We start from the raw sequence: 15920 nt of genomic DNA, 5'->3' as shown, positions 1-15920 counted from the left end.
CTAATTGCCATTAGCAAGTAGCAAAATTTAAGCCATTTTTGTAAAAATCAATGTATTAGGTTCTTCCATTTTCGTTTAGCGGTTGGACTAAATATGTATGACAGAAAAACCTAGGATCCAAATGATGTCAAGTTTGTAGGTTGTTTTTTATTTCTATAACATAAAAAACAAAATATATAAAACGGTATTGCCAAACCTATATACTTCTTAGCCAAAAGAGAAGCAACAAAGGGCTTATGACTGAAATGATTGATCAAAATGTCGTTGATATATGATTAATATGTAGTTAATATTTGTTTGATCATTTCAGGAATTTAAATTTGATTTTAGATCATTTTAGCCAAAAACCCAACAACAAAAAGCGATACCCGGTTTGTGTAACCGTTGTGCCGGTGCTGAACCAACAAAAGAACGAAGAAAGTATGGCCAGATGCTAGTCTCTACAAAGTCTTATTAGGCATCGATTATCAACATCATACACTCTGCTGAAAACAGATTTTGCGGTACTATAGTAAAAGTAAAGTAAATAAGATTCAACGATGTTTGATGTCATTCAACCAAAAAAATAAAAAAAAAGCTCAAAACTTGTTCAACTACGATATTACATGTTTCTTCAGGTAGATAAAATCCTAAAACCATCTCAAATTAGTTTCAGGCCTAATTTTCTAAGCTTTACTAATTTCTTGGTTTGAGGATTGCATGCATTGGATGGAGTTTGTGAGTGGTGAGCCCAACAGTGTCCACATTTTCTTCCTCTCCATCTCTCAGCTTCCACTCGAACTCCTGCACCAACCTTCCGATGGTGGTGCACGCTATCAGCATTGCCTGAAGTGAACCGGCACACACCCTCTTCCCGGTTCCAAATGCCATGGTCTTGTACAAATCCATCGGATCATATTTTGGATCCAAAAACCTCTCTGGCTTCCATTCTTCGGGGCTTTCCCATTGGTTCTTGTCCATGTTGCACCCGTATATGTTAATGGCAATCTGCATGTACAATAGCACAACTTCGTAAAAGATTGATATCAATGTTGTGAAAAGGATGAAAAAATAAATCTAATAGGAACATTTATCAAGTACCTCTGTTCCCACAGGAACATAGTAACCGCCTAATTGGGTATCTTCGTGCACATATCTTAGAGGAACTATAGGAGCTGGACTGTGCTTCCTTAAAGTTTCGTGGAAGACAGCACCCAGGTACGGCATCAGGGACAAATGTTCCTCAGTAATCTTGTCGGTTCCACAAACATTTTGAATTTCTTCAAAGAGACGGTCCTGTTACATGAGGCAAAGTTAACCAATATTAGTTACCAAGAAAAAGCAACAAGTTGCACATACAAAATGTGAAAATCAGCAACTGAAACAACCTGTCGCTTCTGATCCTTCGCAAGTTCATACATAGCCCACTCCGTTGTTACCAATGTAGTATCCGCTGTCTCGATAATCGTTTCCCAAATCAACATGGATATTTGCTCAGGTGTAAGCGTTTTTGCTTCAGAAAGCAAGTAGTCGATATAACAATCCAATTCCTGTTTCATACTACAGTTAAGTTACAGATACAACTACTAAGAAGTTCCCAAAAAAGATAATGCATTTGAAAGCAAGAAAAGAGCACCTCTCCTGAAGCAATTCGCTTCCTTTGCTCCTCGATCAGGGCATTCATTACTGCTTTCCTGCGGCAACAGAGTGTCTGAATTTTATTTTCAAAGTTCTTATTAGGAACCCAACTCAGGTACGGGAAGAAGTCTCTCCAATCAACATCGATTGCACCCTCCATTATGTCAAGCACTAGAACCTTAAAGATCTCATCTCTTGATAATGTAGTACCAAGCTCTTCCACATAAATGGAGTCTTCTATGTTCTTACCTATAGCCTGCATCCAGTACGTTAGTTTATACTATATTCTCAATTTCTCAATTGTTACGTCAAGTACAAGGAACAAGCGTTACAAAATACTTACACTAATAAAATAAGGCAACACTCACTTGCTTCAAAGAAATTCCAAAGAGTTCCGACTCAAATATCTTTCTGAAATTTATAGCTTCTTGAGGAGAGTTCTTTACATGAGCATGCAATCGGCTAGCAATATTTTCCCTCATGGTATCTCTGTGGCTTCCGTGTCGCTTCTGAATGTCATTAATGGAGTTATAACAAGATCTACCATATGATGGCATAAGAAATAGTATGCGCTAAGTGAGAACAAGAACCGTAACAACATACCTGAGCATTCACTCCAAGAACATTTGTGAGTATGTATCGTTTTATCATCTTGTGAAAATCGTTGTAGTCACTTATTGCAACCATACATTTATCAAAAGTGAGAAGCTTTAGTGCCTTTGATAGCTTTTTCGTGGACATGGACGAATATCTGGTCACCATGGCCTGAAACAACCATTACAGCAGAAAGTGGTTACCAATTATTCACGTATAGGATAAAACCTTCCCTGTAATACATGCAAGTTCATCCAACATATTGAATTATTAAGAAATAGAACTTTCATTGTTATAACCCTTTGATCATTGCAACAGGCGTCGAGGAAAAGACTAAATCCATATGTCGGGAATCAGTAGAAAACTCAATCGAATGGATCTTTCATGGCTTCACGAAAAAACACATTATCTTAATTGTTAATTCTAAACTTAGGCTATAGAGTCTTAATTCTCCATGCGATTGCGAATGACACATTGAGACACACAATTCAGCTTCCGTTTCAAGAGGGTTAAGTCACGTATTAACCACTGATAGAGGGTTGAGTTTATTAACACGTGTCAATCAAAGATAGAGGCCACACACAAAATGAGTGTAGAAGATTTCAAATATGTGATACGGTACTTACTGATCTTTTTATTTTCATTTGGTTGACAAAAACGTTGTTCTATGGAAAGTGATTTTTTCCTCCACCCTCCCCCCCCCAATTTTCGGCTTTTGAAATGAATTAATCAAGAGAGAAACAAATAAATAGGTTGTACATATGAAGAAAAGAGAAAAGAGGTGTGCGGAAATCATGTCTCTTTTCTATTTTAACTTTCTCTAATTTAGAGGAAGGAGGACTCGAACTTGCGTGAAGGTGCGGCCGCGGTCCTAACCAACTGGTCTAGCTCACGTCTGACTTTTTTTTTTACAGTGACAAGTGAACAGTGAGAAAGAAATCTACCTCTTTGGCAATATCAGTTGAATTGAGAACAACCATGGTGGAAGCACCAGTCCTGATAGAATAGATTGGTCCGTACTCCTCAGCCCACTTAGTAAACGTCTTGTACGGCTTCTTCTCCTTCAGCTGCAGCAAGTTCCCCACAACAGGCAGCCCCGGCACAGCTGCGAAATTCCCAATTTAACCACCATCCATTTCTTCAAAACTCATATATCCCAACAAATAAACACAAAAATAAATAAAAGTGGGAATTAGAATTAAGTACCTGGAACTGAAGGGAGTTCGGGAAAATCATTTTTTTTTGTGTGGACCAAATCTTTGGCAGATAACAGGAAGAGCAGAGACGGAGCAGCAATGGCAGCAGGGACTGCAAAGGGCATTGCTTGGAAACCTTGGAGAATCTGGGTCATGGGTTCCATTGATTCTCTGAGAAAGTTGAGAGGAAAGGTGCTGGGTCTGCTGCTGGGTTGGTTGTGAAAGTTGCATTTACCCAGCAGAACAGCAGCATATACAATATATTTTTGCCGATACGATGGAAAATTGCGGTGGGATTAAATACAAGTGGGAAATTCGTCGTCTTTCTAAGTAAGCTGAGGAAAGGAATATGCCCACTACGGTTTGTCAATCGAAATAATAAATTAATCACGTACTGTTATAAAAATAATTAAAACACATAGTTATCAAAATAATAAGTTAATCATGTACTGTTATAAAAATAATTAAAACACAGTCATATATAATTAATTTGAATTTGAAATATCAGCTCGATGAGATAAATTTGTCTGCACGTCATGCCTCTAAGCTCTAAGCATATCAACGGGAATGCTATTGTCCTGAGTCGATTACACACCATTGTAAAAAATTAGAATACACAATAGTACGTAATTAGCTTAAATTATTATCAAAATAACATCTTTGCTATATGATTTTCCTCCAACATGTCATGTTATAGTTCCTGAGTCAAGTAGGTACTACTATGAGAAAATTAATGTGATTCACTTAATATATGTCACATGATAGTTAACGTTGTAAACAAATTTTTCTCCACCTCATGTCTCCAACTTAATCATATCAACAGAAACGTTAATAATTAAAATACATTGACAAAATTATTGATTTAGAATATTATCACAACAACTTTGCCGTTTCGATTAAATTTCTTAATTGAATCTTATTGCGCGGCATTAATTTGGATTCTTGTACTTGGGAAATTGAAGCAGGGCTATGCCGTTTTGGAAGTTTGTTCCCCAAATGAAGCAGTCGTTTGTCAGGCGTGAAGACAAAAAGGGAGGATTGAGATGTCAAGCGGGAGTCGAAAGGGTTCCAGATTCCATTCATGAGTTGGCCTCGAATTGGAAATATGGCAATAAAGATACCTGGAATATATAAGTGGCCATGACTAATGTCCTGTTTTTGGAGAAATGTTTAGTTGTGACGGACGTAGTGTATCACCTCATGTGACGGTCACACTGAAAAATCTCTTCTGATTTTGTCCATTATTTCATAAAGAATTGTTTAATTTAGGGTTGATGACGAAAAAACTATCCATTTTTTTGGAATAATTTTAAATTCGTCTCAATATTTTAAAACATTTCAAACAACTATTTAATGTTTTGACATTAGATGGGATTTTATCAACATTAAATAATGACGTTACATACATGAAATGATGAGGTGGACAAGTACTAAAGTTGGTTTTCACTAATCGACGTCTTTGGAGTTATAATCTCCCAAATTGACACACTTAGCCAAGGTAAACCATTAATTTGCTTAGCTAAATTGTGTCAATTTGGAGATTCAAACCTCCATAGATGACTTGAGAGTTAAAATACGCTTAATATTTGTCCATGTTATCTCTGAACGCTAGTGAACCTAATAGATGTTCATTTCCAAAACTTTAGATAGTTATTTGGAATGTTTTAAAAGGTTAGAACCAGTTTGAAATCATCCTGAAAAGTGGGGTAGTTATTTGGACTTAACTCTTTAATTTATTTTTCAGTGATATATTAATTTGATCAAATTTACAGATATAGAGGCAGAAATTGTTATAGGTATTGAGAACGTAAGTTGTGTGTGATTTACTATTTCGGTGTTCTGATAAGAGTGAACGACAAAATTGATGTATCCTACCGCTTCTATTAATAAAAAAAATTTGTAAATAGAATAATAACATGACGTAACTATGCTAATGTATGTTCATGAATATAACCAATCTAATAACATATATGGTGTTTCATGAAAACAGTTTGGAATTTGAAGATTAATCGTATTCGTGAAACGCATTGATAAAAGTTGACAATATTTAAGATTGTGGAGAACAGAATACAAAAAAATAAGCTCAATAATAGGAAGACTGTATAATGATAATCAATTAAGAAAACAGGTAGAATAACAAACTTGCTTACAGACAGAACAGTTTGAGTGGAATCTCTCTAAACAAATGTTTTTAGGGGCATTTAGATTTGGGTCAAAAAAACCAATATGATTTTAGGTTAAGTCCAATATTATTTTTTTATTTAATTTAATTTTTTATATATTTTTTTAAATATTAGAGATAAATTAAAATTTTCTAATTTGAATAAATCTATTTAATATCTTATAACAAATAATTAATTTACTAACCCAAATCCATTTGCTGAACATACGATCCTAACTCAAGTAACAAAAATATTACTGTATATTATACCTATAAGAGAGATATGAGACATCACTAAAAGATACAAAAAAAACATAATATACCTACAGACAAAAGACATTAATACGTGATACAAGCTGATTATGAAAAAGAATTTGTCATTAGGTAGATAAATACAATTAACTTGTAAGATATAGGTAGATTATAAAAATTAAAATTAAAATCTATAAATAGGGTTTAGAGCAGGAATAAGAACAAGAAATAACAAAAAATAATAATTAAAGAGATAATTAGGATGGAATTTAACTTATATAATAAATCTTTGCGGAACTGCTTGTGTTATCGGAACTCTATTCTTGTTATGCTGGTGCTAAATCCACAAAAAGAAACAAAGTATGGCCCGATGCGAGTCTCAAAACAGCTTTGTTATCGACAACATACGCTCTACTAAATTGATTTAGCAGTATTGTAGTACAAAGTAAAAGTAAATAAGATCCGACCATGTTTGATGTCATTCAACAAAAAAAAAGGGACGCTCAAAACTTATTCAACTGCGATACTACACGTTTCTTCAGGTAGATAAAATCCTAAAACCATCTCAAATTAGTTTGAGGCTTTATTTTTAAGCTTTACCAATTTCTTGGTTTGAGGATTGCATGCATAGGATGGAGTTTGCGAGTGGTGAGCCCAACGGTGGCCACATTTTCTTCCTCCCCATGTCTCAGCTTCCACTCAAACTCCTGCACCAACCTTCCAATGGAGGTGCACGCTATCAGCATTGCCTGCAGTGAACCGGCACACACCCTCTTACCGGCTCCAAATGCCATGGTCTTGTACAAATCCATCGGGTCGTGTTTTGGTTCCAAAAACCTCTCTGGCTTCCATTCTTCCGGGCTTTCCCATTGGTTCTTGTCCATGTTGCACCCGTATATGTTAATGGCAATCTGCGTGTACAATAGCATAACTTAGTAAAAGATCGATAACAATGTTGTGAAAAAAATGAAAAATATATCTAATGGAAACATTTATCAAGTACCTCTGTTCCGGCAGGAACATAGTAACCGCCTAATTGGGTATCTTCGTGCACATATCTAAGAGGAACTATAGGAACTGGACTGTACTTCCTTAAAGTTTCATGGAAAACAGCACCCAGGTACGGCATCTGGGACAAATGTTCCTCAGTAACCTTGTCTGTTCCGCAAACATTTTGAATTTCTTCAAAGAGACGATCCTGTTATATTACCAGGCAAAGTAGTCCAGTATTAGTTACCAAGAAAAAAAAACGGTGCACATACAAAATTTAAAAAATCAGCAACTAAAATAACCTGTTTTTTCTGATCTTTTGCAAGTTCATACATAGCCCATTCCGTTGTTACCAATGTAGTATCCGCTGTCTCGATAATCGTTTCCCAAATCAACATGGTTATTTGCTCAGGTGTAAGCGTTTTTGCTTCAGAAAGCAAGTAGTCGGTATAACAATTCAATTCCTGTTTCATACTCCATTCAAGTTACACGTACAACTACTAAGAAGTTCCCAAAAAAGATAATGCATTTGAAAGCAAGAAAAGAGCACCTCTCCTGAAGCAAGTCGCTTCTTCTGCTCTTCGATCAGGACATTCATTACTGCTATCCTGCGGCGAGAGAGTCTCTTCATGTTATTTTCTATGGTCTTATTAGGAACCCATCTCAGGTACGGGAAGAAGTCTCTCCAATCAACCTCGATTGCACCTTCCATCATGTCATTCACTAGAACCTTAAAGATATCGTCTCTTGATAATGTAGTACCAAGCTCCTCCACATTAATGGAGTCTTCTATATCCTTACCTATAGCCTGCAACCATTATGTTAGTTTCTACTATATTCTCAACTTCGCAATTTTAACGTCAAGTACAAGGAGGAAGCGTTACAGAATACTCGGTACTAACAAAATAAAGCAACACTCACTTGCTTCAAAGCAATTCCAAAGAGTTCAGACTCGAATATCTCTCTGAAATTTATAGCTTCTTGAGGCGAGTTGTTTACATGAGCATGCAATCGGCTAGCAACATTTTCCCTCATGGTATCTCTCTGGCTTCGGTGTCGCTTCTGAATATCACTAATGGAGTTATAACAAATGTACCATATCATCGGATAAGAAATAGTATGCGCATAAAGTGAGAACAAGAACCGTAACAACAAACCTGAGCATTCGCTCCAAGAACATTCGTGAGTACGTGTCGTTTTACCATCTTGTGAAAATCGTTGTAGTCACTTGTTGCAACCATACATTTATCGGAAGTGAGAATCTTAAGTGCCTTTGATAGCTTTCTCGTTGACATGGACGAATATCTGGTCACCATGGCCTGAAACAACCATTAGAGCAGAAGTGGTTACCAATTATTCAAAGGGAGTTTTAACGAATCCTTCATACCAAAATATATATATATATATATATATATATAATGATACATAAACATTCATGTATTGGATAAAATCTTCCCCGTAATACATACAAGTTCATCAGAACATATTGAATTAGTAAGAAACAGAACTTTCATTGTTATAACCCTTTGATCAGTGCAATAGGCGTTGAGGACACGCCTATTGCTTATCAACTCTATAATGAAGTCCATGGAAAAGATAAACCCATAAGTCGGAAATCAGTTGAAATCTCAATCGAATGGATCTTTCATGGCTTCAAGCCTTCAAGAAAAAACACAGTATCTTAGGGCATGTTTGGTATTATATTAAAAAAAATTAACATTTGATCAAAACTTTTTTTGAGAACATGTCTTAAGAACAATTTTCTTCAAGACTCAAAATTTTGTTTTGTATTAGAGTCAAAATTTATTTTAAATCTTAACAATTTACAAAAAATAAAGAAAGACATCATCGTCCATAGATAGATTCAAAGAGGAGAGTGCATCGAAGGAGAGAGAAAAAGGAGAAAGAGGGAGGAAGAGGAGAGAGAGCATCAAGGGAGAAATAGGAGATAAAGAGACCATCAGGAGAGAAATAGGAGAGTGAAAGCATCAGGAGAGAGGGCCGGTGGGAAGAGAAAGAAGAGTAGGATTTTTTTATTTTTTTTTCTATTCTTCTCCCCTTCACTCTTCTTTTCCCATCCTTTTTATTTTGTCTTTCTTTCTTTATAAAAAAAAAAAGTTAAGATATGACTTCATTTTGACATTTCTCCTCCATAGTCATCTAAACCTCTTGCTGTTCATTTTCTTCATCATTTGACATCTCTAAATTTTCTAGAGCACTAATTAGCTTAATAATCGGTATGAGCTTCTGGTTAGAGTGTTTAATGAGTTTTGTATGTTTCAATTCAATGAGAATCTTTTAGCCTCTATATTCTTATCTGTGGTAGAAAAATGGGTACGTCCATGATAACTTTTGGTAGATCAATGAATATTTTTAACCGTGAATAATTATTAGGTACAAAAGTTGCGGACAACAATTCACATTACATTGAACTGTGGCTAAAAAGTATATCGCCTTTGCACGTTTTATAGGCGAACTCATAGCTAAGCAGTTTTTATTGTGGAGCAAAACTTCGAGTTTATGCATTTTAATGATTAAACTAATAAATATTTCGACCATATATGAATTTAATATCGTAATATTTTTTAGCCTTTATATGCCACAAAAGTTGTGGACAAAAATTCACAATACATAAAACTATGGTTAAAAAGTATATCGTCTTTCCACGTTTTATAGGTGAACTCATAGGTAAGCAGTTTTATTGTTGACCAAAACTTCAGGAATTGATCTAACTTGAATGTGTAATTGAGCTTATGCATTTTAATGATTAAATTCATAAATATCTCGACCACATATGAATTTAATATCGTATTGTCTTTTAGCCTCTATATTGGTATATGTGGCAAAAAAATGGGTACCTCCATGAGAAAATTTTGTAAATCCATGAATATTTTCAATCTGAATATTTATTAGATACCAAAAATTATAAATCTATTCGCGAAAGTCTAAGTCAATGCTACGTACAATATTTGTTCAGATATATTTAAGGAGCTGTTATTAGCACTCCAAAAATCTCCTTCTACACTCTGCACAATTGTATTTTTCATTCTAATTATAGAAAGTTTGGAGTGTCAAATGAGATTTTTGGAATGCTAATAACAATTTTCTATTCTATATTTATATACATTTTATTTTAGTTTGGAAGTCGACTTCCTTTTTTTGCTCTTTTTTTATCAAGTTAGGAGTATCACTGACTGTGACCTTGTGCAACTAGTTATTGATTTGTTTTGAATAATCAACATTATTTCTTACAATGTCTTGGGCGTATGAATAACAGAAAGAAAACGGTCATGATACAAGCTAATAGTAGTAATACTAATTAGTAAACAACTTGTGCATGATGTTTGCTTATAACCAAGTGGCATGAAGGGACAAATGTGTATTTTCATGCATGACTTGGAATAGTATTAGTCGTCGGGAGATTTTGCATCAATTTGTTTTTGTTTTTAATATGTATATATTAAGTGCCATTTTAATGGGATTGCTCACCACCCCTAAGTTGTGATAATGCCTTTATTTATCGTTGTTATGTGAGTTTAATTAAAATTTGAGATTGTGTTTATCCACTACATACATTTCCATTTTTTTTTTTTTGAGTCGAGCGATAGTATTAGTAAGTTAGATGTTAGATTAGTTACCAATAGAATTCGAACTCATGCCGTTATGCAAGAGCATAACACTTTTTCACTACTAAGGGCCACTTGCCAACAAGTTGATTGACATGTGTGACTTTACTAATACTATTCAAGTTATGCATGAAACATACACATTTGTCCCTTCATGCCACTTAGTTATAAGTAAACATCATGCACAAGTTGTTTACTAATTAGTACTAAAGCCACTCTGCCGTTCGGTGCAAGTGTGCCGACAAAGACGTCGGGCCCCTAAGGAGGGTGGATTGTAACATCCTACATCGAGACAGAGTGATGTGCCTTATATGTACATACCCACCTCCTATAGCACGAGGCCTTTTGGGAACTCACTAGCTTCGGGTTCCATCAAAACTCCGAAGTTAAGCGAGTTCAGGCGAGAGCAATCCTAGGATAGGTGACCCACTGGGAAGTTCTCGTCTGAGTTCCCAGAAACAAAACCATGAGGGCGTGGCAGGAGCCCAAAGCGGACAATATCGTGCTACGACGGAGTCGAGACTAGGGCATGTCATTGTATCATGACCGTTTTCTTTTTGTTATTCATACGCCCAAGACATTGTAAGAAATCATGTTGATTATTCACAACGAATCAACAACTAGTTGCACAGGGTTACAATCAGTGATACTCCCAACTTGATAAAAAAAAAAAAAAAAAAAGGAAGTCGACTTCCAAACTAAAATAAAATGTATATAAATATAGCAAAATTGTTATTGGCTCTCTAAAAATCTCATTTGACACTCCAAACTTTCTATAATTAGAAAGAAAAATACATTTGTGCAAAGTGTAGAATGAGATTTTTGGAGTGTTAATAACAGTTCTCTAAATATATGTACGTGGCATTGGCTTAGACTTTCGCGAATAGACTTATAATTTTTGGTATCTAATACATATTTAGATTGAAAATATTCATCGATCTACAAAATTTTCTCATGGAAGTACCCTTTTTTTTGCCACAGATACCAATATAGAGGTTAAAAGACACTACGATATTAAATTCATATGCGATCGAGCTATTTATGAATTTAATAATTAAAATGTATAAGCTCAATTATACATTCAAGTTAGATCAATGCCTGAAGTTTTGGTCAACAATAAAAACTGCTTACCTATGAGTTCACCTATAAAACGTGCAAATGCGATATACTTTTTTTTACCACAATTCTATGTATTGTGAATTTTTGTTCGCAACTTTTGTCGCATATAGAGGCTAAAAGATACTACGATATTAAATCCATATGTGGTTGAAATATTTATCAGTTTAATCATTAAAATGCATAAACTTAATTACACATCTAGGTTAGATCAATTCTCGAAGTTTTGCTCCACAATAAAAACTGCTTAGTTATGAGTTCGCCTTTAAAACGTGCAAAGGTGATATACTTTTTAGTCACAGTTCAATGTAATGTGAATTGTTGTCTGCAACTTTTGTATCTAATAAATATCCACGGTTTTGACAAAAAAAATAAAATAAAATAAAATTATCCATGGTTAAAAATATTCATTGATCTACCAAAAGTTATCATGGGCGTACCCATTTTTCTACCACATATAGGAATATAGAGTCTAGAAGATTCTCATTTAATTGAAACATGTCAAACTCATTAAACACTCTAACCAGAAGCTCATTTAATTGAAAAGAAAAATGAATCAATATGTAAAAATTGAACCAATCAATTGAACACATACCAATTATTAAGCTAATTAGTGCTCTATAAATTTAGAGATGTCAAATGATGAAGAAAAGGAAGGGGATGAGGTTTGGATGACTATGGATGAGCAGATGAGGGTGCAAAATGACAACCATGGGAGATGGAAGGATTTTTTTAAAGAGAGAGAGAAGGGGCTTTGCTCCATGAAGATGATGAACTGATTAGGGTTTTATTTTTATTTTAAGTAGATTGAGTTGGGTGTAAAAAGAAGTTTGATTGAGTTGAGTTTTGATAAGTAAGGGCAATTTTGGAAATAACGTTGGGTGTAAAAAGATAATGATAGATAAATAAAATATAATATAAGTATAAAAAGTAAGCTTGGTGTTGAGATACAAAATATGGGTTCAAATAAAATTTCTCAACTCTAAAACCTTACTTTTGGTGTTTTGAAGAAATAAGTCAAATTTTTAGTTAGTTTTGAATCTAGTTTTTAAAAATAATTTTACCAAACAAGTTTTCAAGGTTTAAAACTTAAAAAGTGTTAAAGAACCCAAAAATAAAAAATATGATTGATTTTAAAAGATGAATTCAAGTAAAGTACCATATAAACCCTTAATTTTTAATACTAAACTTCAGCTACAGAGTCGATTGGCAATGATTAATTACTTGTCTACCCAGGTCAACTGGTGCAAAGGTCTAACTCCACCAAAATTAACCTCACTCAGAAGTTTCAGTGATGGATAAATATTGAATTTCACCTGGTAGAAACAAACTTCCGTAGTTCTATTAAGGTCAATTTATTTATCCATCAAATAACAAAAGTACCCTTCGAATATGTAACATTGTACTTGGTGATTTTTTTTATTTTCTTTTGGTTGATAAAGACGATGTTCTATGGGAAGGGACACAAATAAATATGGTGTGTATAATGAATTATTTCTTTATTCTATTTGAACTTCTCTAACTTAGAGGAAGGAGGGCTCGAACTTGGATGAAAGTACAGCTGCGCTCGCTAGCCAACTGATCTAACTCCCATATGTCGTTTTTCAGAGTGATTAGTGAGAAAGAGAAACCTACCTCTTTGGCAACATCAGCTGTATTGAGAACAACCATGGTGGTAGCACCAGTTCTGATAGAATAAATTGGTCCGTACTCCTCAGCCCACCTAGTAAACGTCTTGTACGGCTTCTTCTCCTTCAGCTGCAGCAAGTTCCCCACCACAGGCAGCCCTGGCACAACTGCAAAATTTCCAATGTACCGACCACCCAGTTCATCAAAACTCATAAATCGCCAACAAATAAACACAAAAATAAATAAAAGTGGGAAATTAGTAATAGGTACCTGGAACAGAAGGGAGTTTGGAGAAAGCGTTTTTATTGGGGAAGATCAAAGCTTTGACGGAAAACAGGAAGAGCAGAGACAGAGCAGCGATGGCAGCAGGGACTGCTAAGGGCATTGCTTGGAAATGTTGGAGAATCTGGTTAATGGGTGCCATTGATTGCTGGGTTGGTTGTGAAAGTTTCATTCACCCAGCAGAACAGCAGCATATATATACCGATAAGGTCGAGGCGGGATTCGATTGGAACGAATGGAAAATTGCGGTGGGATTAAAAAAGGAAGTTTAAAAACAAAGTGAGGGTGGCAGAATGAGCATTATTAGGACTAAGCTGGCTAAAATGGAAGATGGAAATTCGTCGTCTTTCTAAGTAAGCTGAGGAAAGGAATATGCCATTAAAGCGTGTGAACACAAATTAATCCAATGATATTTTAATTTTAATTTAAAATATAAGCGAGATGACAAGCATATCAACGAGAATACTATTGTCCTGAGTCGATTACACACAACTGTGAAAAACTATAATAATAATACAGAAATTTTTTGAGCTGACACGTGAACTTTTACCATCAAGTGACAAGAATACCCTCATTAAATCAGTGTCGATCTTATTCGTTCCACGCGCATTTTAATACTCAAGCAGACTTGAGCTGCTAACTACGATTTTTCAAGCTTTTTTGCCCATGACAAAAGAGATAAGTCAAAGATATTAAAGATATGATTAAATTATTAATTCCATCTTTAAAGTTTTTCTTCTTGAAAATCAACTCAATCAAAAAAGGATTTACCACCAAATTCAATCAAGAATTTCACGGATTATTCCAAAATATTATTAATTAAATAATATATTCGGGATTATTTCTCAAATATCTTTAACATATCTCAACATCTTAAAGATATTTTCTTACTATATTCGACTGATGCACACTTTGGCCAATTGGACACCGACACATGACATGACAATCCCTACACATTTAGTAGCCCTATGAATAACCCATTCTCCAGCAAATACTGTTAAGCTTTTACCATCAAGTGACAAGAATACCCTCATTAAATCAGTGTCGATCTTATTCGTTCCACGCGCATTTTAATACTCAAGCAGACTTGAGCTGCTAACTACGATTTTTCAAGCTTTTTTGCCCATGACAAAAGAGATAAGTCAAAGATATTAAAGATATGATTAAATTATTAATTCCATCTTTAAAGTTTTTCTTCTTGAAAATCAACTCAATCAAAAAAGGATTTACCACCAAATTCAATCAAGAATTTCACGGATTATTCCAAAATATTATTAATTAAATAATATATTCGGGATTATTTCTCAAATATCTTTAACATATCTCAACATCTTAAAGATATTTTCTTACTATATTCGACTGATGCACACTTTGGCCAATTGGACACCGACACATGACATGACAATCCCTACACATTTAGTAGCCCTATGAATAACCCATTCTCCAGCAAATACTGTTAAGCTTTTACTGCGCAGTTAAACCCTAACCTCTCTCTATTTTTAGAGAAATTGACTTAAGCATCAGATATCTATTGGTCAAACCCTCCCATCTCGTGGGCGTGTGGCTTTGATTCTTTTATCAATGATATTTAATTGTTTTATAAGTACAAATTCGTCAATACAAAGAACACAAATTTTTCCCACCACAACTATCACAATACCACCATCATTATAAATTTCTCTCCGTATCATGACCCTAGCACGTCAATGATAATGTTACTATGCATGAGTTAATTACGCACTACCACGAGGCAATTAAGCTAATTCACTTAAAATGTGTAACAACGATATTTATGTTGTAAAAAAGCTTCTCTCCACCTCATGGTTCTAACGTGATCACGTTAATCGAAACATTAGTAGTTAAATACAAAAAATAACTATTGATCTGAGATATTGTCACAAGGATATCGTTGTCGTTGTAATTAAATTTCTTAACCGAATCTTAATTACGCCACTAATCCGGATTCTTTTGCTCGGAGAGTTGAAGCAGGGTTATGCCGTTTTGGAAGTTTGCTCCTGAAATGGAGCAGTCGTTCTCAGGCGTGAAGACAAAAGAGGGGATTGAGATGTCAGGCGAGAATCCGAAGGGGTTCAAGATACAAAGATACCTTGTACGTGTCACCAAAACAGAGTGTTTGCTCTGTTTAATATTTTTCCATTTATTTCCCTATTTACTTGGACTATACACGTGACCATGACTGCTCTCCTGTTTCGGCCCATTATTTTATAAAGAATATTGATAATATTGATAAAAATAATAATAAAACAAGGGTACACATTGATAAAAATTGACAATATAGAAGATTCTCGAGATCATAATACTAACAAAAAAAACAATAATACAGAGACTGTATAATGTTAATCAATTAAATAAGAGTGATTGGAATCTCTCTAAACTAATGTTCAATTGTAATCTCATAAACTAATGTTTTGTTTATTTTGAAAAGCTAAATTAATG

General features: G+C 34.6%; 1 protein-coding gene and 1 pseudogene across 1 annotated transcript; both read right to left on the bottom strand.

Annotated features, from left to right (window-relative positions):
- Positions 1-512: 512 nt before the first annotated feature.
- Positions 513-3675, bottom strand: LOC103440465 (ent-kaurene oxidase, chloroplastic-like; annotated as a pseudogene).
- A 2520-nt stretch (positions 3676-6195) lies between these two features.
- On the bottom strand, positions 6196-13756 carry LOC103440464 (ent-kaurene oxidase, chloroplastic-like). Its single transcript, XM_070827154.1, has 8 exons — positions 13452-13756; positions 13188-13348; positions 7968-8129; positions 7732-7872; positions 7361-7618; positions 7113-7274; positions 6824-7018; positions 6196-6731 (listed from the first exon to the last, which is right to left on the bottom strand). The coding sequence occupies exons 1-8, from the start codon at positions 13633-13635 to the stop codon at positions 6417-6419; spliced, it is 1578 nt and encodes a 525-aa protein (XP_070683255.1). The 5' UTR covers positions 13636-13756; the 3' UTR covers positions 6196-6416.
- Between the last annotated feature and the right edge of the window lie 2164 nt (positions 13757-15920).

Source organism: Malus domestica, chromosome 08, assembly GCF_042453785.1.
Source record: "Malus domestica chromosome 08, GDT2T_hap1".
Classification (NCBI taxonomy): domain Eukaryota; kingdom Viridiplantae; phylum Streptophyta; class Magnoliopsida; order Rosales; family Rosaceae; genus Malus; species Malus domestica.
Note: the sequence above shows the minus strand (reverse complement) of the source record. Positions and strands in the feature narration are given on the sequence as shown.

Excerpts from the sequence above, each read along its gene's own strand:
- LOC103440464 (XM_070827154.1), bottom strand. The coding sequence starts at position 13,635 with ATGAAACTTTCACAACCAACCCAGCAATCAATGGCACCCATTAACCAG. Across the intron at positions 13,349-13,451 it reads CAAACTCCCTTCTGTTCCAG|TTGTGCCAGGGCTGCCTGTG; the intron begins GTACCTATTACT and ends GAAATTTTGCAG. Across the intron at positions 8,130-13,187 it reads CAGCTGATGTTGCCAAAGAG|GCCATGGTGACCAGATATTC; the intron begins GTAGGTTTCTCT and ends TGGTTGTTTCAG.